The 24,894-nt window shown below is 41.0% G+C and overlaps 1 protein-coding gene across 4 annotated transcripts in view; it reads left to right on the top strand.

Annotated features, from left to right (window-relative positions):
* The window catches only part of SCMH1 (Scm polycomb group protein homolog 1), a 174,382-nt gene that overhangs the window by 142,603 nt on the left and 6,885 nt on the right, over positions 1 to 24,894 (top strand). For all 4 annotated transcript variants that reach the window (XM_012735822.3, XM_075997103.1, XM_075997104.1 and 1 more), the window contains 5 exons: positions 1,677 to 1,909; positions 6,140 to 6,266; positions 15,538 to 15,738; positions 17,510 to 17,701; positions 23,158 to 23,352. In XM_012735822.3, the coding sequence (XP_012591276.2) occupies positions 1,677 to 1,909; positions 6,140 to 6,266; positions 15,538 to 15,738; positions 17,510 to 17,701; positions 23,158 to 23,352 (948 nt within the window). The remainder of the gene's footprint in view (positions 1 to 1,676; positions 1,910 to 6,139; positions 6,267 to 15,537; positions 15,739 to 17,509; positions 17,702 to 23,157; positions 23,353 to 24,894) is intronic.

Genomic DNA, 24,894 nt, shown 5'->3' with positions numbered 1-24,894 from the left:
GGGGGTCTGGCTATATTGCTTAGGCTGGTCTCAAACTCCTGGCCTGAAGCAATCTTCCTGCCTCAGCCTCCCAAAGTGGTAGTATTATAGGCATGAGACACCATACCTGGCCAGACCTTAGCTTTGATTGTCTGAAAATGTCATTATTTTACCATCATTTCTGAGGGGTATTTTCACATTGCCAGTTTATTTCTTTTAGTCCTTTAAAGATGCCATACTACTGCTTCAGCCTTTTGTAGTTTTCTTAATAACTATTAATACAAAAAGCCTGAAGTCATCAATCTTATGGTTCCTCTTTTAAAAGTAATGCTTCTTTTTTCTCAGATTGCTTTTAAAAATTTATCTTTGTCTTCCTCTCTGTCTTTCATTTATATTTTATCTATCTTTTATTTTCAGTATTTTGACAGTGATATATCTTGGTATAGCTTTCTTTATATTTTTGCTGCTTATGGATTGGGAGTTCCTTGGATATCTTTTATTAGTCTTAGGAACATCTCATCCATTGTCTTTTCAAATATTGTTTTTTCCTCATTCTTTGTCTTCTCCCTCTGGGATTGCAGCCATTCATATTTTAGATCTATTGATTATGTCCACTTGCCTCTAATGTTCTAATCTGTTTTTCCATGTTTTCTCACTATATTTTACTTTGAATGTTTTTTATTGACTTTTCATCAAGTTCATTAATCCCTGCTGCTGGGTCTTGTCTGTCCTTAAACCCATTCAATGAGTTTTTAACTCCCTAATATTTTTTTTTTTAGTTTTATGATGTCCATTTAATTTTTTATATGGATTCTAACTTTTTGTGGGTATTATTTATCTTTTCTTAAATTTTGTTCATCTTATCCCCCATTTTCTTTAACATATTAATTATGTTTTTTAATCTATGTGTTTCATTATTTGGATCATATATGGGTCTACTTCTATTGCCTATATTTTCTCTAGATTACTGATCACACTGTTTTGCCTCTTTTTATATCTAATGATTTTTTATTGTGTGTTGGATATTTTATATAAAAGAACTGTTGAGGCTTCAGCTGATATTTTCCATCATAAAGAAATTTTTGTTTCCTCTGATAAGCTAATAGGATAAGGGCCTGATCACCTCAGCCTAATCATGGATTGAGCTAGACTGGGGGTGGGGGAGGTGGCTTCTAAGGTAGCTGACACTTTTATTTCCTGAGGGCATTTGCCAATTTTGGCCTGTGTAGAGGAGCACTACAGGGAGCAAGAGAAATCAGAGAGGCTACTGGGATGTACAGGAAACCTGAGGAGTCCCATTCATGTGGCCAGTTTTCTCCATGAGATATCTGCTGAATTGTAGGCTTGCACATTGGAGTTTTGAAGTTAGGTTGAGAGTTTCTAAGAGCCATTCCAACTCTGAGCCTATGGTTCTGTTTATATGCTTCAACTTTGACTTGGTCACAATACTTCTCTAAGATGGCTTGGGGAGAAAATTCAATATTTTTTCTGCATCTGCCAGAAATAATTTAAAACTTCCAATTCCAGTCAATGTAAATTCAGTTTTCTTGTGAGAATTTCTAAACATATAGGTCAGATGCCAGGAAACTAGCTTCTTTGAACAAAACTAAGCAGAAGTAGCAAGTCCTTTTTTACTTTTTGGCTGGGATGAGAATGCAGGGAAGGAGAGGGTGATAGAATGAGTCTTTTTCTTGCAGTTGTGATTCCAAAGAATCCCTATCCTGCGTCTGATGTGAACACTGAGAAGCCCAGCATCCACAGCAGCACCAAATCTGTCTTGGAGCATCAACCAGGGCAGAGGGGACGTAAACCAGCAAAGAAGCGGGGCCGGACACCCAAGACCCTAATTCCCCATCCCATCTCTGCCCCATCCAAGTCACCTGAACCTTTGAAATTCCCAAAGAAGAGGGGTCCCAAACCTGGCAGTAAGGTAGGTAAAAATATGGGTTTCCCAGAAAGGGATAAGGGGCTACAAAGGGGTAATTCATTCATATCCATCCATCTTGGAAAGGGGCCTATCTGGCCCTCTCCATCTTATGTATGCTTTTAAGAGGACTCTCCTAGATTGTCATTCCTACCTAGCTACATACCTAGGAGTAGGTAGTATGAGAGATAGGATAGTGGGAATGGAAAACAAATCTTAACTTTGAAAGGTACTTGCATTCAAGCAGATTCTGGTCCAATGTAGATGGAAGTCTACATAGACCGGAATCTAGTCTAATGCAGATGGATTCTGGTCTAATGTAGGAAGACCCTGTTCTTTTTTAACTTTCCCAGAGTGGATGCTAGCATGTGAACACAAAGAATAGATTAACTCCATAAATGTATTTTTTTTACTACCTCTACCCCTTCTTAAGAAATAAATTTAAGGCCTACTAAATGTCAGGCTCTGTATTGGATGCCATTTTACATATATGTGTATATATATATATATATATATATATATATATATATACACACACACACATACATATATCCTATATGATCTTCACAAAACCCTAGGAGATAAGTAATGTTAACATTATTTTATAGTTTAATAAATTGAGACTTAGAGATGTGAAATGATTTCCCTAAGGTCACATAGCTAGTAATTGGCAAAGGCTGCAGTGATGTGATCCTAAGGTCACATAGCTAGTAATTGGCAAAGGCTGCAGTAATCCCCAAATCTTCTAGTTCCAAGATGACTGCTGCCCTACTGTGTGAAATGTGAAAATCTTTCACATTTCCTGAGGGACATAAACACTCACCTCTCGTGTTGGGAAAGACTGCTAAGTCAGCTTCACTGAGCACTGCTTACTGAAAGTACTACCTTTTAGTCCTGGCTAGTTTTTCACAGGCCTCTTCCCTAGGGAAAGCATTGATAGGGAAAGAAGGCTTCTCTGCAGCTTCTAAAGGGCCTGCTTCAGCATTACCTCCTCACTCACTGTCAGAGAAATTTCTCTGAATCTCCTTCCTGAACAAAAATACCTGAATTCCAGTGTGGAAAATCATACCCAGTTCTCCCAGGACTTTCCACTCCAATCTCATAAATTATTCCCTAGAGTTGGTTGGTTGGTTGGTTGGTCTGTTTGTTTTGTTTGTTTATTAGCTCCTGCTGACTTCAGTCCATGTAGAATATAAGCTCCTCAAGGAGCCTTTTCTTCTCTTTTTCTCCTGCAGTGCCTTATATCTCAATCTCTTGGGAAATGTTCAGAATATGCAAGATGGGTGAGTGGATGGATGGATGGATGAATGGATGATTTTAGTGATGATGTTACTAATCTCAGTTGTCTCTTATTTTGGGCTTTGAGTTCTGAATGTCACCTCCTGAGCTCCCTGTGTAACACATAGTGCTGCTTTTGCACTATTACCACTAAGCTCTCACTGGGTCCTGATTTGTTTTTGTCTCCATTACCCTCCCCTCTCATTCTTATGTTGTAGAGGAGAGGCTGTAAGCCCTAAGGATAACAAGGGCAGAGAGCCATGCTTTAGATGATGTGAAGACATCTTGAGGACAATCAGAAAAAGGAGAAAACTTATCTGGGGGGCTCCAAAGATAGAATCAGAACTAATAAACAGAAAATCAAGCAGACGGGCTTTGTTTCAACATAAGAACAGTTAAATCTATCCCAAAATGAAAGTAGTAAGCTCCTATGACTACTGATATTTTATCACAGACTGGATGACTCTGTGGAAAGGATGCTTTCAGGGAGAGTGAATTGGAAGTATTGGTTAGATGGTTGGATTAAATGGTCTTTAAGATCCTTCAAAATCCAAGAACTTCAACCTCTGTGGAAAACAATATGGAGATACCTTAAAGCGATACAAGTGAATCTACCATTTGATCCAGTAATCCCATTGCTGGGCATCTACCCAAAAGATCCAATGACACTCTACAAAAAAGACACCTGCACTCGAATGTTTATAGCAGCACAATTCATAATTGCAAGGCTGTGGAAACAGCCCAAGTGCCCATCAATCCAAGAATGGATTAATAAAATGTGGTATATGTATACCATAGAGTACTATTCAGCTCTAAGAAATAACAGTGATATAGCACATCTTATATTTTCCTGGCTAGAGATGGAACCCATACTACTAAGTGAAGTTTCCCAAGAATGGAAAAACAAGCACCACATATACTCACCAGCAAATTGGTATTAACTGAGCAGCACCTAAGTGGACACATAGGTACTACAGTAATAGAGTATTGGGCAGGGGGGAGGGGGGCAGGTATATACATATATAATGAGTGAGATGTGCACCATCTGGGGGATGGTCATGCTGGAGACTCAGACTTGTGGGGGGAGGGAGGGAATGGGCATTTATTGAAACCTTAAAATCCGTACCCCCACAATATGCTGAAATTAAAAAAAAAAAAAATCCAAGAACTATGATCCTGTGATTGCCTCTGCTCTGGTCCCTCAGGAAGTCTTGAACATAGCACCAAAGTCCTCTTTCTTTCCAACCCACTTTAAAAAATCATTCTCATCCTGTATTTTATGTCCTAGCATTTGACTCCTTAATTCCCCTTCCTGTTCTTTTGCCTACTCCTACAGGTGTACATGCCTTCCACTTCACCAGTGAGCATTATACTCCTTTTTGAAATAAAGTAGTCTGTGGCTAGAGCATAGAAGCCAGACAGACTTGAGTGTAGATCCCATTTCTGTTTGTTACCACCTGGATGACTTTGGGAAAGTTTCTTTGAGGCTCTGAGACCTAGTTTTCTCACCTATAAAGTGGAGATGAAATAATGTATGAATAGATATAATGCATGTTAAATCCACCTATCTCAAATAGTAATAATGCCTTCTATCTCTCTGTTTTCTTCTACAATATTCAGACACCTAACTCACCAGGCTTATTCCTTTAGGGACCCCCTGAAATCCTACCACCACCTTATTGAAGTTGAACTGGTATTTCCCTTCTTCCCTGACTCATTACTTTTTTGGACTTTCACTTTTAGCAATATCAAAAAATATGAGCAAGTGTCCATGTTTAATGTGTGTTATGAATGCTTCATGAGAGTTTGCATGATTGTTTTCACAGGCAAGGCCATCTTATGTATGCCTGCTGTTACCAGTGCTGTCTCTGTAGAGAATACACTCCTAGAAGGTAGACAGGTTTATGTAGCTCTAGCAGTGGACCCTGCATGAGGCATGTAGAAAAAAGGAATTTGGGATCCCAATGACAGTTATGTTTTCCTTGTATTCAGAAAGGCTTTTAGAAAACTTTTTCTAGAAAAAATTTTCTGAGATCTTTCTCCCCCAGAACTTCCCTGTACAGCATAGAGAAGATATTAGATTTCTCTCAAATCATCTTTATCACTTCCCTAGTATTGGTTATCTACACTGTATGCATCATAAAAAACATGATTAACACTTACATGCCAAGTACCGTGCTAAGAATGAAACTCAGAATCAGACCTTCAAGGAGCTCCAGTCTAATAGGGACACCAGTTTGTAAACATACAATGACAATACATTGACAAATGCAACAATACAAAATACAGAGTAGCACAAAAGAAACAATAATTAGAGGAAAAGAGGAAAACTAGAAAAGCTTCCTAGATGAACAGATATTTGTAAGATAAATAAAAGAAGAAAGGGCATTTCAGGCAGAAGGGATAGCTTATTTATTGTAAAGATGTGGACTAGGTCAAACTGCAGGATTTTTAGAGAAGTAATAGAGATTTACTAGAGTGGGAGGTTTAAGGGAAGGAATGACAGGTAAGTCATTCCTGAAGAGGGAGGTAGGCAGAAGAAAGTCATTTGTAGAATTAGGAAAAGAGTCGTTTACATTTTTAAAGACAGGGGAACAAAGTAAAAAGTAATGTCAAGGTAGAGTTAAACCATAACATATTTTTTTCCACTTTGCTTTTGTCTGCCTAACGGTTAACTTCAAATGATAATATTGAATCTAGTATAAAAGATAGTGCATTAAGCTCTGGCTTTACAGAAGACCAGAATCTTGTACATAGATTCAGAAAATGTTTACTAAGCATCTACTCCAGGTACATGTATAGCTTTAGGCCAGGTGGGTGTGTGGAAAACAAATATAACACACAATCCATTCATAAATATATTTTTGTTTCATGGGTGAATTTAGTGCCAAGAATAGAAGAATGAAAAGACAAGTTACCTGTCATGAATAACAAACTTTTCCCCATCCATTTTGACAGAGGAAACCTCGGACTTTGCTGAACCCACCACCCACCTCACCAACAACAAGCACCCCTGAACCGGATACCAGCACTGTACCCCAGGATGCTGCCACCATCCCCAGCTCAGCCATGCAGGCCCCCACAGGTGAGAGCAGATGATGGGACTACCTACAACAAGCCCAGGCCCCAGTGTCTGCACTTTTTCTTGTCTTACACCAAATTAGCCCCCTCTCTGTTTGTAAACCTAGGTAGAATCTTTTAAAATCTTTTTATCTTTGGCATTGAAATAGTTTCAGAGAAACAAAGAAACTTTGATAAGTGTTCTGTGAACTCAGGGTTGGGGAACTGGAGCTGGATCAGCGCCAGGAGCTCTTTTGCCCAGTTTAGAATAATTCTCATCCTTCTTAGTGATTCCTTCCACCTTCCAGAACCCTTCCAGCATTCCAATAATGGTGTCACTGTTCAAATATGTGTGAAATTCCTCTGATCCTTTTTTAAACAATCATTCATGTTGGCAAACCTTGGTACAGTGAGAGTAAACTTTATTTTGGAGACCAGCCAATGAATGGTTGATTTAAAGCAAAATCTAGTGGTTGAAGTAGGTGGGTAATCAACCTGGATTATGCATATCTGTTCCCATTTCATAAACTGTCTATGACAGTACTAAAAGAACTACCCCTTTAGAATAGATACACAACCTACCAAAGAGGTAACTGTAAAGAACAATACTCATTTTTATGTGTAAATTAAGATACATGTGTGAAACCTTGCTCTGTTACTGTGGAGACACTCTGTCTTCTTCTGGAAAGTCTAAGCTATTGGAATCATCCCCATGGAAGTTAGGTAGTCTTTCTCTTAGAAGAAGTTGAATATGTCTCTGCCCAAATCCTAGAATGTTAGAGCTTGAAGGGAAGGCCCGGCCATAGTTTCCTCTCCAAATAATCTTCAGAAAATTACAGAGCCTGCCTGTAGCATGTATGTCCAGCTCAGGGTTCTATCACATGACTTTTCCAAATGTGTCATCTCTATCTAGCTCCAGCCAGTCATTGGGTTGGCTTAGTCCAAGAGTATCGTTAGATTGTCCCTGAGCTCAATAGATAAGGAAGTAAGGACAGATGAGCACCTTGGTGAAAATACTGATTGTACATTTCCCAACTTCATGACATGCTCCCTAGAAGCCTGTATACTTGCTTAGTTTATCCCACATCATTGTAGATACCACTTAGGTACCTATTCAACAAGACCTAGAAGACCCATAGCAGCAGGTGTTTCGTGTCTATGCCTTACTATGTCTTTTAAATGGTGCATACCATTGCCTGCAGTCACTGGGCTGGTGTCCCTCCATTAGCCTGAATCTCATAGCTCAAAGTGGGAACTTACTCTGTAATATATCTGTGTCTTATGGTCAGGCTATAACAGTCTTTACTGATAATTGTTTCACCATCTTTTGTTGGCCCTTTATTCACTTTATGTGACCTTGACATGACTTACTTGTCTAAACTTCAGTTCTTCATAGTCTTCATTATTTAAACGGAATTCTATGACCCACACTTGTATTCTTTATTATCTACTTTTCTTTTTTTAACTATATAACACTTTTTAAAAGGTATTTTGATTTTTATCAGAGTTATACACGTTCAAAGTTTAAAAGAATGAAAGGTCTACAAAACATATTACAAAACAAAACAGACCCCTGTCAATTACTTCTCCCCAAAACTAATCACTTTCAATTTAACTGATACTTTATCTCTGTATCTAAATAACATGTTTATATTGCTATCTTTTTTAACTTTAGGCATTTTTCTACTGACTACCCACTTTAAAAGATAAGGATTTAACTCTTCTTAATTTCCTTGCCCCTTACCCACTCACATATACTTTGCTACCCCTATTCTATGATGTTATAATTTTGAATAGATCAAAATTTGGTGTTTTATTATTGTGACTAGTCAAATACTATTCTCGGTTGAGCCATGTATACTATGATTACTTTTCATTTGTTTCGCAACATTTTGTTTTCAGGGGCAGGCAATCTTGTTGATTTCTTTGTTATATGTCTATTTTTCTGTGTACTTGTTATTAATTCAATCTTAAACTCTTTTCTTACTATCTCTCTCTCTTTTTTTCCCTCCTCCTTTGCTGGCAAAGTATATATATCTCTCTTCATATCCAAGCACAATTATATATTCTATCCATGTCATACACTAGAAGAAATCTCTCCTGGAGACTTGGTTTCTTTAGATTCTGTTCACCTCTCTCTTTAGATTCCCAATTTGCTGTTTTGCATGTCTTTGTTTTCTCACGTATACCTTTCTTAAATTTGCATCTTTTTTTGTGAAACCTATTTATTTTCTTTGAAGCTTCTCTTTATCCCAGTATCCTGAAAATTCACTTTGGATAGTATTTTTACCTATTATACTGGACACTTTCATTTTATGAAATTTTAAAAAATTCTTTCATCAATGATTTTCTCCCACTTCTTTTTCTGTATTCATTCTTTCTGGCATACCTGTTATTCAGATGTTGGACCTCTTGAACTTGTCCTCTAATACTTATATCCTTCTTTATTCTTAACCTTATTCTCTTTGTCTTTCTAGTCAACTTTCTTCAAGTTTTTCTCATCTCTAGCTTCCAAACTTTGTATTGAGTTTTTCATTTCTGACATCTTACTTTTTAAATTATAGTTATTTACTACCCCAGTGGCATTTTCCACAGTGGTGAAAACACCAGTCCTGCAAAATTCTCTACAGAAAAGGATTTTACATACATTTTGGTAATTCAGTCATGTACATGTAGGAAATGTTTACACTCTCCTTCCCCATGCTTGGAGATTTACATCTGCTATTAAGAGCATTTTTTTGTTCTCTGAATTTTTTAAATAGATGTTATTTGTTTAGAGCAGTTTTAGATTCATGGCAAAATTGATGGGAGGTACAGAGATTTTACATATACTCCCTGCCCCCACACATGTATAGCCTTCCCTCCACCAACATCCCCCACCAGAGTGGTACATTTGTTACAAACTGATGAGCTTACATTGACTCATTATCGTCACCTTACGTCCATAGTTTGCATTTGGCTTCACTCTTGGTGTTTTACATTATATGGGTTTTAACAAATATATACTGACATGTGTCTACCACCATAATATCATACAAACTAGTATCACTGCCCTAAAAAATCCTCTTTGCCCTGCCTGTTCATCACTCTCTCCCCCTCAACCTTAAGCAACCACTGATCTTTTTACTGTCTCCATAGTTTTGCCTTTTCTAGACTGTTATATAGTTGGAATCATACAGTATATAGCCTTTTCAGATTGGCTTCTTTTGCTTACTGATATGCATTTAAACTTCTTCCATGTCTTTTCATGGCTTGATAGCTCATCTCTTTTTAGCACTGAAGAATATTTCTTTGTCTGGATGTACCACAGTTTATTATCCATTCATATACTGTAGGATGTCTTGGTTGCCTCCAAGTTTTGGCAATTATGAATAAAGCTGCTGTAAACATCTGTGTACAAGTTTTTGTGTGGATGTAAGTTTTCAACTCCTACGGATAAATACCAAGGAGCACAACTTCTGGATTGAATAGTAAGAGTATGTTTAGTCTTGTAAGTAACCACCAAATTATCTTCCAAAGTGGCTGTACAATTTTGTATTCCTACTAGCAATGAATGATAGTTCCTGTTGTATCTTCCTGAAGAATTGACCTCTTTATCATTATGTAGTGTCCCTCTCTTTTCCTAATGATTCTTCTTGCTCTGAAGTCTGCTCTGTCTGAAATTAATATAGCTACTTCCACTTTCTTTTCATTAGTGTTAGCATGGTATATTTTCTCTACCCATTTGCTTTTAATCTGCGTCTTTATATTTAAACTGAGTTTCTTGTAGACAATAAATAGTTAGGTCTTGTTTTATGATCCAGTCTGAGAATCTCTCTTAATTGATATTTGGACATTTAAACCAACTATTGACACAATTGGATTAATATCTATCATATGTGTTACTGTTTTCTATTTGTTGCCCCTTTTTGTTCCTATTTTTGTCTTCAACTCTTTTCTGCCTTTTGTGATTTTTTTTAATTTTTTTTTTTTTTTTTGAGACAGAGTCTCGCTTTCTTGCCTAGGCTAGAGTGAGTGCCGTGGCGTCAGCCTAGCTCACAGCAACCTCAAACTCCTGGGCTCAAGCGATCCTCCTGCCTCAGCCTCCCGAGTAGCTGGGACTACAGGCACAAGCCACCATGCCCGGCTGATTTTTATATATATATATATTAGTTGGCCAATTAATTTCTTTCTATTTTTATGGTAGAGACGGGGTCTCGCTCAGGCTGGTTTTGAACTCCTGACCTTGAGCAATCCGCCCGCCTCGGCCTCCCAGAGTGCTAGGATTACAGGCGTGAGCCACCGCGCCCGGCCTAATTTTTTTTTTTTAAGAGACAGGTTCTCATTCTGTTACCCAGGCTGGAATGCAGTGGCATGATCATAGCTCACTGTAACTTCAAATTCCTGGGCTCAAGTGATCCTTCTGCCTCACCTTCCCAAGTAACTGGGACTACAGGCACATGTCCCTACACCTGGCTAATTTTTTTTTTTTTTTTTTTTGAGACAAGGTCTTACTATGTTGCCCAGGCTGGTCTTGAACTCCTAGCCTCATGCAGTTCTCTAAACCTCATCCTCCCACAGTGCTGGAATTACAGGCATAAGCTACCACACCCGGCCCTTTTGTGATTTTAATTGAGCATTTTATATATTTATTTTCTCCCCTTTTTTAGCATAGCAGTATATTTTTTACTTTTTGGGGGGTTATTCTAGAGTTTGAAATATACACCTACAACTAATCCAAGTACACATTCAAATAACACTATACCAGTTCACAGGTAGTATGACTACCTTATAATACTAATTTCTATCTCCTATCCCTGTGTGATTGATGTTAATTATTTCGCTTATAAATAAGCACCCAGGGAAATTCTCAGTAATTATTGCTTCAGTTCCTTTCTTCCTTCTCCTTCTGTGGTTACCATTATACATATATTACACCTTTTGTATTAAATAGTTATCCCACAGTTCTTAGATGTTCTGTTCTGGGTTTTTTCAGTCTTTTTTTCTTTTGCTTTTAATTTTGGAAGTTTCTATTGAGATATCCTCAAGCTCAGCAATCCTTTCCTTAGCCATGTCTATTCTAGTAATGAGCCAGTCAAAGGCATTCTTCATTTTTGTTACAGTGTTTCTTATCTCTAGTATTTCTTCTTTATTTTTTCTTAGAATTTCCATCTCCCTGCTTACATTGTCCATCTGTTCTTGTGCTCTACTTTATCCATTAGAGCCCTTAGCATATTAATCATAATTATTTTAAATTCTTAATCTGATCATTCCAGCATCTCTGCCATAACTGAGTCTGCTTCTGATACCTGCTCTGTTTTTGAAACTGTGTTTTTTTGTCTTTGAGTACACCTATACCTTGTAATTTTTTTGTGATCATTAGACACGACGTACTTGGTAAAAGTAACTATGGCAAATGGGCCTGTAGTGATGGGTGGTAAGGTGTGGGGAAAGGGAGAGCATTCTATAGTCCTATGATTAGGTGCTAGTCTTTTAGTGAGCCTGTGCCCCCCTGGGTTGTGAATTTCACAAGAGATTCTCAGTTCCCCACCCCCAACCTCCCTTATGTTGGACAGAATAGCTAGAGTGACCTGGAATAGGGTATTTCCCTTCTCCCACATGGCGGGCTAGAGTTGGCTAGAATTGATTATTCCTCTTCCTTCAAGTCAGTTAGGCTCTGAAAAACCTTTCGTAGTTTGGGCTGTGGTAAAATAGTTTCTCCTGAGGAAAGACCTTGTTAAGAAGAACAGAGTTCTCTGGTCTATTTCAAAATGGTTCCTTTTCCCCTCCCCCTGCCAGAAGCATAAGGAGATTTTTCCTCCAATATTTATTGTGAGAACCTGATTGAGCTCCTCGAGTTAAAACTAACAAAAGTGTGCCCATTCCCCAAATCCCCGCATAACTGGGGCTCCCTGGAGTTTTTAACATCAGACTTGTCCACACTGAGCCCCTAGCAGTTCATCAAGTACATTTTAGGTTCCTGCCTAATTCAACAGAGGTTTCTGCCCCAGCAGAAACTGATTCAATAGAGGTTTGAATTCAACAGAGGTTTGAATTCAACAGAGGTTTCTGCTCCAGTAAGTTGTGATTCTCTATATTTACCTCTCTGTCTCTTCAGATTTTGGGGGCGGTGGTTTGCCCTGTAACCTCGCTTCTCTAACAGATCTAAGAAAGATTAATTTTTAAGTTTATTCATCTTTTTACTTGTTGTTAGGATGGAATGGTGTATTCCAGGCTCCTTATGTGCCAGACCTTTCTCTGAATTTTTTAACAGTTTCCAATTCTGATTTTATGGATACAGTAGAAAACCTAAACATGACAGTATACAAAAATATCCTTATGACCTCAAGATCAGGAAGGATTTCTAAAACCAGACAATAAGCATAAACTAAAAGAAAATATCAGTATATTCTACTATATTAAAATTAATACACCTCATCTCAGCTCCACATGGTATCATTTGGGGTGGCTCAACTGAGGCTAAGGATCATTTATTCACATAAATAGCAAAACAGGTCCTGTCTAATGGTTCTTCTACACAAGGACCTCTCCAAAAGGTATCTTGGGCTCCCTCATACCATGGTGGCTGGGTTCCAAGGACAAGTGTCCCAAGAAACAGGCAGTGGAAACTACCATTTTCTTCAGGCCTGAGCCCCAGACTTAGCATAGCATCATTTCCACCTTATTGACCATTCACAGAACCCAGATACAAGTCGAGGGGAATAGACCCCACCGTCAATGGGAGAGAGGTCAAAGAATTATAGACCATAGTTTAAAACCACTACACTGTGGATATAAATTATTATTAACATTTTCCCACTTGCAAAATTTATTCTTCCCCCACAAGATTTCCCGTCAAAAGTCTCATCCTTTACAGCATCCGGCTCAAGGTCTAGGATCTCATCATCTGAATCAGGTCCAGGTAAATATAAGGCCTCTTGGGTGTGGTTTCTCAGGTTTTCTCCTTGAGTGTGGTTCTTTTCTGTCTGAAGACTTGTGAACTAAAGAAATAAGTTGTGTGCTCACAACATGCCCAACATACAGTGGTGGATAGGCATAAGGAAACTTTTATCTCCCATTCAAAACGGAGAAAAACTGGAGGCACACAGCAGTCACTGGTCTATAGAAATTCTGAAATCCAACTGGGCATGTGTTGCTAACTCCTTGATAAAGTTCAAAATTACCTGGGAGGTATTTTTCATGGCTTTTGGTTTTGTTCTCTGAATCATCCTTCCTTTTCCATAAGAAAACTGAGGTTGCCTTCTTAGTCTTCTTCCTGCCTGGAAAACGTTGTACATCCAAAGGATTCTTTACATTTTGTACCATCTTTGTTCCTTTTCATCCAAGTTGTCAATGCATCTGCTGGAATGATTCTCTTAGAAATTTGAAGGGTTTTTTTTGAATACTGTTAGCGTTCATATCAAAATTCTGTTTATTACAGAATAAACTGTTATGAACATTTTTGTAAGTATCTTTTCATAGACAATTATCTTATTTTTATTATTATTCTTATCTCCTTGAGTTTTCCTGCATTTTTAGTTGTCTTCAGTAGAAAAGTCACATTATCAGACATAGAAATCCTGTTTAACAGACCTCAGTCAGTCCTTCTCTTTGTATATCTCCCTTCACACTCATTTTCAGAGGTATCTACTCTGATAATTCTTAGGCCTTTTGTAAATTATAAGATGAAATAGCATGGCTCTCATCATTCCACATTCCTGCTTTGAGGTATGCAGCTTTCTTGGGTCTCCTAAATCAGTTGCTACCTTTCCAGTCTGCTTTCCAGCTTCCAAAATTTTATTGCTGTCTCCTCACTTAGTATCTAGATCATTTTAGTGAGTTTTAAGGAAAGAAGGGAGTAAAATGTATATGTCCAATGCATCCTGTTTACCCTTGCTTTTTTTTTTTTTGCTTTTTTTTTTCTCCTGTCACCTTCCACATCCTGCCTCTCATTTTCTATTTTCTTCCATCTGTGTTGCTTCTCCTTAGAATTACAAGGTGGAGAGTCCTTAGAGAGCATCTGGCTCAGCCCCCTTCATTTGAACCTGAGACCCAAAGAGGATGACAGACCATCCACTGGCCACACACTTACTACTGTTATATTTTTTGCCTTTAATAGCAAAGGGACTTTTACCTTCATATCCCTTCAGTTAGGAGCCACAGCTGTGTGAGAAAGCAGCATACCCCCTACTCAAATGGGAGCCCAGAAGGTAGATCGGAGGAGAGAATGCCATTGCGCTGACCAGGCTGCTGTGGGTCTTCTCCAGAGAACAAGGAAACAATTCCATTTAGGACTGCCTCGTTCTTCTGTGGCCACCCTACCTATCCCCACCACAGGGCCAAGTGTAGGACAGCAACTAGGAGGATGCCTGGCTGACTTGACAGGAGAAACTACTGAATCAAACAAATATATAGATGGGACACTTGGGCTCTTTTCCTTTCTTTATTTTCTTTATTCTAACTTTTTTTAATTTTTACTACTTTCTTTGGGCCTGAATGTTGATGCAGAAGATAAGAAAGTGTGGCTGGGTGTGGCAGCTCACACCTGTAATCCCAGCACTTTGGGAGTCCGAGGCGGGAGGACTACTTGAGGCCAGGGGTTTGAGACCAGCCTAAACAAGAACAAGACCCCCATCTCCACAAAAAATAGAAACATTAGCCAGGTGAGGTGGCGCACACCTGTAGTCCCAACTACTCAGGAGTGTGAGGCAGGAGGATCACTTGAGCCTAGGAGTTGGAGGTTGCCGTGAGCTGTGATAAGGCCACTGTAGGCTATGCTAGCAAGGGCAACAGAGCAAGACACTGTCTACAAAAAAAAAAAAGTGACTCTAGGCCCAGGCAAGTGATCAGTGGTATGACCATTCTCAGTCCAATGCTAAACATATGCACACACACACATGAACACTCTTGCTAATATTTCCATGGCCCCATAATCCCTTATACATATAAGGTGAAAGGTACAAAGAATATATGAAGCAACCAAGTACAGAAAACGGAAATACGTACATCTGGGGAATTGTTTAGATTTTCTTTTCAGTACATGGAAGACAAAGTGCAAATTTTGTGCCTTGGCTTTTTTTCTGGGCTGTTCTCCCAGTGGACTGTGTTCCCAGAGCCTTTGGTCATGCAATTTTGATTGGCAACAGCTGGGCACAGTCTTTTCCTGACCCACACACCCACAGTGTTTCTCCAGCTTAGCTGCTAGGCATTCTGCTAGGGACCAGGGTCCAGGGTGTAAAAGATGGAATAGAATACTGTTCTTTGACTTCTCTACCCCAGAGACTCCTTGAGCTTCTTTGATTCTTTGTCTCCTGTAGTTTGTATCTACTTGAACAAGAATGGCAGCACAGGCCCCCACTTAGATAAGAAGAAGATCCAGCAACTCCCTGACCATTTTGGGCCAGCCCGCGCCTCTGTGGTGTTACAACAGGCTGTCCAGGCTTGCATCGACTGTGCTTATCACCAGAAAACTGTCTTCAGCTTCCTCAAACAGGGCCACGGTGGTGAGGTTATCTCAGGTAAGCACCCTGGGGTTGGTATTGCCTCCAAGTCAGAGAAGCAGGCCTTCTCCATTGGCTGATTTCTGACAGCACATCCCGGTTCCTATTTCACAGTTACAGGCTCTGGAGAAACATGAAGATATTCCATCCCTCACTTCCAGAGAATCCTCACTTCCAACTCCCAGATGCCCTCTGAGCCTTCCCATAGCTCTGCCAACGAGAATACCTGCACAGATTCTGCTTAACTGAGCCTTTAAACAGATTCCTTTTCTGTCTGCCTGTTTTAACTTCTCCCATACAGAAAATATAGGCGTGTGTTGCTTTTAAGCCATTACAGAAGAAAGAATTTAGAAGAGGCTATATTATGGCAACTTTCTCCAGACTACCACAGCCTCCCACCCGGCTTCAGTTAACCACTGAACTCTTCTCTCATCCCTTTAGCTCCTTAGCTACCCTGTCCTAAACCAGGCCCAATAGAAGAAGGTTAAATCCTAGGGCAGAATGAGAAGAGCCATCCCCTCTTTCTTTCCTGCTATAAGAGTTTATTTGCTCTCACTGAGAATATTCATTTTTTTCTGCTGTGCCCTGCTTCTGTTTCAGTTCTTCTAAATCCAAAACCTTATTCTTTACCCACTAAACATATCAAAACTAGACAGAGAGGCTTTCAATCTTAACTGTGTTGCTATTCTATCCCCTGCCCCTCCTTCCTAACCAGTTGCAGTAACCAGCTTCAGGAAACCCAGCTGACATGAAAGACCCCGTAAATAACCAAACTGTATTCTTTCAGCAAACATTTGCTGAGCCCTATCTGTGTGTCAGGTTATTGCCAGATGCTGGCAGGGAGAGGCAGGAGATAGAGGATGTCAGGCTTAGGCTCTGCACCAGTGGAAATGAAAGAATGTAAATAGCTAACTGTGAGAAGTGTTGTAAGAGAGAAATGTGTGCAGAGTGGTGTGGGAGTCCAGATTACAGAGTAATTGATAGATGGAGCAGACAAGGATGGAATATTATGGGAGACTAGGAACTGCTTGGGAAATTAAGCCTCATGTCCCTTCTGAAGCCCAAGCTACTCCCTGGACTCTTTCTGCTTCTGTGCAGCAGTCCGCAGAGACCGGCCTTCTTTGCTACCTCTCTTCAGCTGCTGTTACCTTTACCCCCTAGGGTTCTTCCTCTGCCCCAAAATTGGTTCCCAAGAATGACCTATCTCCCCCAATCCCCATTTTCTTGCTGTCCTCAGAGACAAATACATAGGCCTTTTCCTTTTTAAGAATTATACTAATACATATTTTAATAGAAATAGAAAGTAAAGTAAAACCAAGCATGAAACAGTTCCAAATGTTGCAATTGTATACCCAAAACATTGCTGGCAATAGCTGTATTCCCCTCTTCTTCCCAGCTTCTCTGTTCTTAGGCAGTTCTTGTGAAAATAGCATCCTAAATGAACAGGTGTGAATTCTCCCAGTGTGAATTTCCTGGAGGAGGCCCAGCCAAGTGATGGAGCAGATACAATTATGTTCGCAGTTGTTTTCACAGGTTGAATGAAATCATTCCAGAGCCCTGAGTGCAACAGACCTGGCCTGGCCACTCCCATAATTGCAAGCCCTTTGGAGTTGGAGGCAAAAATCAAAGCCCTTGAGGGAGGGAGGGGAGAGAGGGAGGGAAAAAACCTGAGGCACTGATTCCCTTTGTGTAACCAGGTAAGCCTGAGACAAGCAGTGGGCCGGACTCCTCCTGCCCAGCGCTGCACTGCTGGGCTGACGTGCTTGGCTCTGTTTACTTAACTTCACAGCCGTGTTTGACCGGGAACAGCACACCCTCAACCTCCCAGCAGTCAACAGCATCACCTACGTCCTCCGCTTCCTGGAGAAACTCTGCCACAACCTTCGTAGTGACAATCTGTTTGGCAACCAGCCCTTTACACAGACTCACTTGTCACTCACTTCCACAGAGTACGGCCACAGGCACGACAGGTACCTACCAGGTAGGAGCTGGGATGGGACCTGGGCTGAGAGTTGGGGATGGGGCTAGCAGCAGTACCTGTGGGGGCCCACGGCCAGCACTCAGACCTGCTGACCTGGTACCTACTATCCAGAGGTCTGGTTTTCTTTCCCTTACCTTTACCATATCTGAACGTTTAGGTTTCTCTCATCTTTACTTTCTCTTCAGGATTTTGTTTTCTATCTCTAGGATTACTCTTATCTCTTCTGGACTCTTATCCCTAGAAAAAGGTGATTTATGATTCCTCCTCTGAGCTCCAGACTGCATGTGGACCCCTGTGAAGTCACAGTACATACCCAATGTGAATGTAGCAGCAAAGGCCTAGCAGTGACTTCCCCTGCCAGCAGGAAGGTTTAGTCTCAGGCTACAGATTGAGAAATTTGCTCCCTGGTGATTGGCCATCCATTCTTTCCTTTGGCACATGGCCCTAACTCTCCCAGCACTGCCAGTCTAGCAAGTTGATTCAAGTTCCTGCTGTTTCTAACTAGGCTGAAAAATAACTTTCTCGGTTAACATACCAGACCCACAATGGGAAAGTGGATGCCACGTGGCCAGATCAGTGACTAACTACTTCTGAGAGGTTAAAGAAATGGAACTCGGCTTCTCTAACCTGGAGCCCAAGACACAGAACAAGAGAGAGGGAAGGTAACATAGCAAGGTAGGTCATTGTTGAGAGAGGGAAGAAAGGCCCTTTTAAAGAGTCCTGCAGACTGTGTTCTCAGCAGAGGAGTAGAGAGCGGGGCTGTCCTGTCTGATGATGAGAGGGCACAAGCCTAAAAGTCGCCCCTTCTCACCTTCCTCTGTACAAGTCTTGTGCCCACATCGTCTTCCCTGGTATCTTTTCATCATAGTCTCAATAGAATCATCTCCGATAAAAGTGCTGGGAAGTGACTATTCACCCAGTCCTTCTTCTCCCTTTCCCCAAGAGTGGGAGAAGAAGTCCCACTCTTCTCCCTTTCCCCAAGATTATACTTCTGCACCCAGATATTGCTTTTGTGACTTGCAAGCAGGGTAAAAAGATACCTGAATTTGAAATCCTCCTTGTAGAGGCCAAATCATCTGGTCCCTGCAGCTATTTCTGTGACTTCCTGGCTAATCCTTTTCTTCAGAGGGAACTTCTTTTCACCTAACCTACTCTAGACTGCTTTCTTTCAGCATCAGAATCTCTAAGAACAGAAAAAAGGTGTCTTACTTGCAGTTAGAATGTTGCACTGGGAGTCTGGATGGGGCATGGTGGAGGTGATACAGACAAAGGCAAGTTGTTAAATATCCCCAGCTGTTGGCATTCAGGAACTCTGGTCTGTATTTCAGTTATGAAAGTTAGGCCTACCTGAGATTCTGAAAGAATGGAAACAAAAGAGGAGGTAGGATGTCTATGGGAGTAACTGCTAGTCTAAAGAGAGATTTCTCAAAGAAACAGGAACTCAAAATTCTTAAATAGAATACTGTCATTAAGAAGTGAGAGAAATATACTGGTAGCAGCATTCAGAGACTGGTAGGGGTACACCTCATGGGCCTGTAGTCCTGAAGGTTTGAGATTGAAGCATGCCCTTTCCTGGGAATTCTGTTCAATTTTACATCTCTCTGATTCAATTACTAGATAAGAGGAAGTGAGCTTTAACCAAACTCCTCTTCTTGCCTCACCAGCTAAGAAAGAGACAAAGACCAAGGATATCACATTCTGCCATTGGCTGACACCTTTTCTTTGCCCTGTTTTCAGACAGATTGAGCCAACCCTGTGCATCCTCCTCTGCTCTCTAAGCTCTGTTTCTCATAACGGGTGCTCAGCAACTTATCTGCTCTCACCCTAGTTTCTCTTTGCCTCCCTGAAATGAGCATTTTAACTGTGCCCAGACAAGCCAGAGACTTGCCTAAACCACTCTGTGTTCCTTAGCTTATCTTTTCTGCCTACCTACCCACCTACCTGCCTTACTGACCCTTGGCCCCGCCTCTGATCATTTATCACTTCCTGCGTTTTTCTGATTGTTTACCCAAACCTCTGCCAAAGAGCTCAATCTATACAAGAGTTGTCTTTTGCTTTGCCCTTTGGATCTGGTATTTTCCTGTCCTTCTGCCTGGCTACACCCTTCTACTAGTTTCACATCCACAGGTACCACCTCTGTTATCTGGGTGCTTACTGGAACCTTCTACCCCTTCTACAACCTTGTCTCTGCACTACCTGCCAATTATGGCCTTAGCCCAACTGACCATGTACTTCCAATATAGCAGATAGTCACTAAAAGCTGAGGTAGATTTCATATCCCATTAACTTCCATACCTAAGTTGAAACTATTAGCTTTTTCTCCAGTGTTTTATTTTGAAAAATTATTTCAAGCCTACAGAAAAGTTACAAAAATAGTACAGTGAGGAACCATGAACTGTTTATCTAGATTTACCACTTAACGTTTTGCAATATTTACTTTGTCTCTAAGTTTGTGTGTGTATATATATATATCTGTATCTGTACACTTATATATATTTTTTGTTTATGTACAAATCACTTGAGAGTTAATTGCAGATGAGACTTTATCCTTAAATATTTCTGTGTATATCTCATAAGAATAAGGAGTATAATATTATAAGAAATTTAACATTAATAAACTACTAAAGAAATTTGATTAATAAAATACTACTAGCTAATATACAGTACCTATTAGAATTTTCCCCAGCGATCCCAATAATATCTTTTATAGCTGATTTTTTCCTAATTCGGGATCCAATAAAGGATCATCCCCTGCATTACATTGTACTTTCTCTTTAATTTTCTTTACCTAGAACAGTTCTCCAGCCTTTTTTTTTTCCTATCTTGCATGACATGACGTTGGTATTTTGAAGAATCTAGACCAAGTGTTTTGGTTTAGGTCATCAAACATTTATCAAATACTTATTCTGTGCCAGATTCTATCCTGGACTCTAGGGAGACAGAGATGAAGCAGACTCCATCCTGCACTCAAAAGAGCTGAGAGAGGGAGAAATAGGCAAACATGTAAGTGGTAAGAGCAGGGAGCAGTGGTATTTCGGCCAGCCAGGTGTGATGAGCCTCGAGTAAGGTGAAAGAAGTGGTCAGGGGAGGATTCCTGGGGGAGGCAATGTCAAAGCAGAGTCCCTTTTGCAGAACTACACACATGGCTGGATCCAATAAGAGGCTTGTGAAGACTAAGTAAGAGCAGTTTCTTCTGGCCCCCTAAAAAATTGACAGTATTAGGCAGGAGATTGTATTGATGTTGCTGGTCCCAGTGATGTAATGACCTTGCCTAGTCCAGGTGCCACCAGTTCAGATTTTTAGACCTCTCAACTCAGAATCCAGATCTCAGTTAGCATTCTTACCATTGCTAAGAGGAAGAGACACCCACTGAGTTGCATCAGCATCTAGTGAGCCCCTATGATAATGATGCCATCATCACTATAATTATTTTTCACATCTTTTAGCTCATGTGAGGCAGGTATACTATCCCCAGTTTTTTCTGAGTAAAGTGATGGCTAAAAAGATGAGATTACCCTGCTGGTAAGTGCAGAAACTGAATAAAACCTTGAATTGTCACAGAGAGTTGAGGTTTGCCACTTCAACTCTGAAAAACAAAATAATTCCTCATATTCATAAAGTCTAGCCCATTCCATTTTCTCATGAAAAGGGGTGAATTTTCCCCATCTTACAGATGAGAAAACTGGTGCTCAGAGAAGACAAGCTACTTGTGTAGGATCACTAATCTAGTGAAAGGCAAATGCCCAGGTGTAGAACCCAGCTCTCCTGCCTCCTGGATTGGGTTCCTGTTCATGTCTCAAAGTGGAACACTGTTCATCTTTCCTGGAAAGCAGGAATCAGAAACCTCATCCTGCAGAAAAGGGTGGGAGATGGTTTAGGTATCATGGAGCCTCAGAGACTACTCTTTTCAGAACCACTTCTAGGAAAGGGCTTCAACAATTTAACCTCCCTGAGATATGGGTGAATAGCTGTCTAATGCTAGATTTGACTTTGAGACCATGGTAACCAAGCAATTTTAGGTGAGTATTAAAGTATTCCTAAAATCCTAAACCATCTTGCCACTGAGGTCTTACTGCATGCCAGACAACAGCATGCTTGAATTTAGTGTTCATCAGAGGCTCTGAATAAATCCCAAGCATTATCTAAACACCTGATCTCTAAGAAAAATCACAAAGGACAGTGTTATGATCAGTACCCAAGACAACCTGCCACCCCACACCACAAACAGAGAATGCTGTGGCCAGAGCTAAGGAACTGACTTGGTTTCAGTAGAACCCAATCATGAGTCTGCTTCAGGTTCCATAGCACAGTGTTTGGGCACTGCTGCCTGACTAGTTGGGCTATGGACTTGGTATAGAAACATCAGGGTGAGATTCCATTTACAAAGGTTTTCATAGCCATTCTCTTCTAATATTCACAATCCCCTGGGAAGAAAGGGGTTCCCATGTTATAGATGAGGAGACTGAGGTTCTCAGAGAAGCACTCTGCTGCATGGCAGAGCCAAATTCTAACACTCATTCTGGTCTCCATGCCCAAGCAATGTACAACCCCGGATTCCTTGAAACGTTTCTGTAGAACAGGGAAAATACAAAAGGAGGGACGGAATACAGGAGCAGATCCTTTGCTGACAAGCCTTTAACCAGGCATCAAGAAACATTTCTGACCGGGTGCAGTGGCTCACGCCTGTAATCCTAGCACTTTGGGAGGCCGAGGCGGGCGGATCGCTCAAGGTCAGGAGTTCGAAACCAGCCTGAGCGAGACCCCGTCTCTACCAAAAATAGAAATAAATTAATTGACCAACTAAAAATATATATACAAAAAATTAGCTGGGCATGGTGGCACATGCCTGTAGTCCCAGCTACTCGGGAGGCTGAGGCAGTAGGATCGCTGAGCCCAGGAGTTTGAGGTTGCTGTGAGCTAGGCTGACGCCATGGCACTCACTCTAGCCCGGGCAACAAAGAGAGACTCTGTCTCAAAAAAAAAAAAAAAAGAAAGAAAGAAACATTTCTGAGATGTCCTGCTGCTGGAGCAGGGGACAGCTTCTAAAGTACATCTGAATTCTTCTAAAGTACATCTAAGCAAATGTATTTCTTCTCCAGTACCTCTAATCGCTGCTCTAGCATCTCATGTCAAAGACAGTTTCTTCTAACCTAGAATAGCTCCATTTTTAAAGGTTTCCCTTGTCCAGAAAAAGCATAGGGCATCCAGACCAGAAGAAACCTCAAAGACCATCTAGTCTAAGAGGAAGATTCTAAGGAGATCCAAGTCCAGAGAGTGGCACTGAACTTGACTGAGATCACCTGTTGAGAGCCAGAGCCATGACCGGTATACAGGCCTCCTACGTCCCAGCCTAGAGTTTTCTATTTTGCTATCTCTTGCTCCACGCAAACAGGTACCTGGGAGCCAGCACTCTGGCAGTTCTTCTAAGCTCTAACCCTGGTTTTACTGCTTTTCAGGTGACTCCTTTGTCCTGGGGAATAGTCTAGCCCGGTCCTTGGAGCCACACTCAGATTCAATGGACTCCACCCTGAATCCCACCAACCTTGTCAGCACCTCCCAGAATCTTCGAACTCCTGCCTACCGGCCCTTGCTTCCATCTTGTGGACTCCCACTGAGTACGGCCTCAGCTATGCGCAGGCTGTGCTCCAAGGGTAAGCTTACCAGAGTTCTGGCCCTCCTGTCCTCCGTTACTCCTTCCTTCCTTTCCTTCCTGAGCTCTGGGAGGCCAGAGAGGACCTGGCTCCATTGCCCCCCACCTGGTGGTGAGATTGGGGACTGGGCTTACCTGTACCTGGCCAGGCACCTGAGAGGTAATTGGAGCTCTGGGACTGGCTTGAGAATAATGTAAATTAAGAGCCAAAGACCTAGAGCCAAAAGGGACAAAAAAGGATTCATCCATTCATCCATTAGCCATTTATTTGAACACCATCTGTGTTTGGCATGGGGATGCAAAAATCGATCACTTTTTGTCCTCAGGTGTCATGGGGGAGACAAACACTTAAGCAGATCATTGTAAAACCCTGTCTCAAGTACAGTGACAGAGATATGCTGTGAGTAGTATGAAAACAGCAAGAAGGGAGACTTAACCCAAGCTTAGTGTTCAAGGGAAGCTTCCTTAAAGAAGTGACAACTTGCCTGACACTATATAGATGGCCATATCAGGGGAAGTAGAGGAGGGAGAGTTTTCCAGGAAGAGGGGACAACATGAATAAGGGCAAAGGGATATGAAATAGCACAGATTGGAACAGGAATTGCATGCAATTTGAAAATGCCGAAACATAAAATGTAATACTGGGACTTCAAAGAGAAAAGCCTGGAAAGGTGAGAGCTTATATCATGGAAGACCTTAAATGCCATGCTAAAGAGTTTAGACTTGATCCTGTAGGCATTGTGAAGCTACTGAAGGCTTTTAATTAAAGGTAATTCATGAACAGTTTTGTGTTTTGAATAGATCATTCACTGCTGTGTTGAGTGTGGATTTGAGGAGAGATAAGACTAGAGTGACCAGTTGGGAGGTTCCTAGAGTAGGCCAGGCCAGAAGTGACAAAGGTCTGGAGTAAGGCAAGTTAGAAGGTTTGGAGAAGAGAAAATGGATTTTAAAACTGTTCATAAGGCATATTTAATCAGAGTTCAGGATTGTGAGGAAAATGGGAGTGGGCAATGTCTCCTAGGTTTCTAGATGTGGAGGTGAAAGCCCCTGGAGGCATGGTAGGTGAATGGGTTGCCTCTGAGGATTATGGCAGGAATTGTGGTGGAACAGAAGGTGTAGTGAGCTAAGTACCAAAAAGTCTTCATTTAACAAGAGTAGAAATCCAGAGATCTATAGATAACAGTGACCAGGAAGAGCAGTTAGTTGAGTACATGAACAGTCTCTGAAGCCCATGAGTTTTCATAAGAGGATGGTCTAGAAGCAGCAGTGAAAAGCCAGAATAATGTCACCTCTACACCTCTTTTCTGCCCTCCCCCAGCCCAGGGGTGTGTGAGGCTTGAAAGAATAAGAAGACTCCATTGGCAAAGCCTGCAATGAAAAGTGGTCTCAGCGGGGAGAGAGCTTTCTTGAAGGTTGACACTGAGGAAGAAGCCTGGGGTGCCCTTCACCCCATTGTAGCCCCAGTGAGGCAGCAAAATGGAGTATAAAGAGCTCTCAAGAAGAGGTAGAGCTGAGGGCTGATTCTAGCCTCAGCTCCCTTGCC

Source organism: Microcebus murinus, chromosome 2 (assembly GCF_040939455.1).
Source record: "Microcebus murinus isolate Inina chromosome 2, M.murinus_Inina_mat1.0, whole genome shotgun sequence".
NCBI classification, from domain to species: domain Eukaryota; kingdom Metazoa; phylum Chordata; class Mammalia; order Primates; family Cheirogaleidae; genus Microcebus; species Microcebus murinus.
Note: the sequence above shows the minus strand (reverse complement) of the source record. Positions and strands in the feature narration are given on the sequence as shown.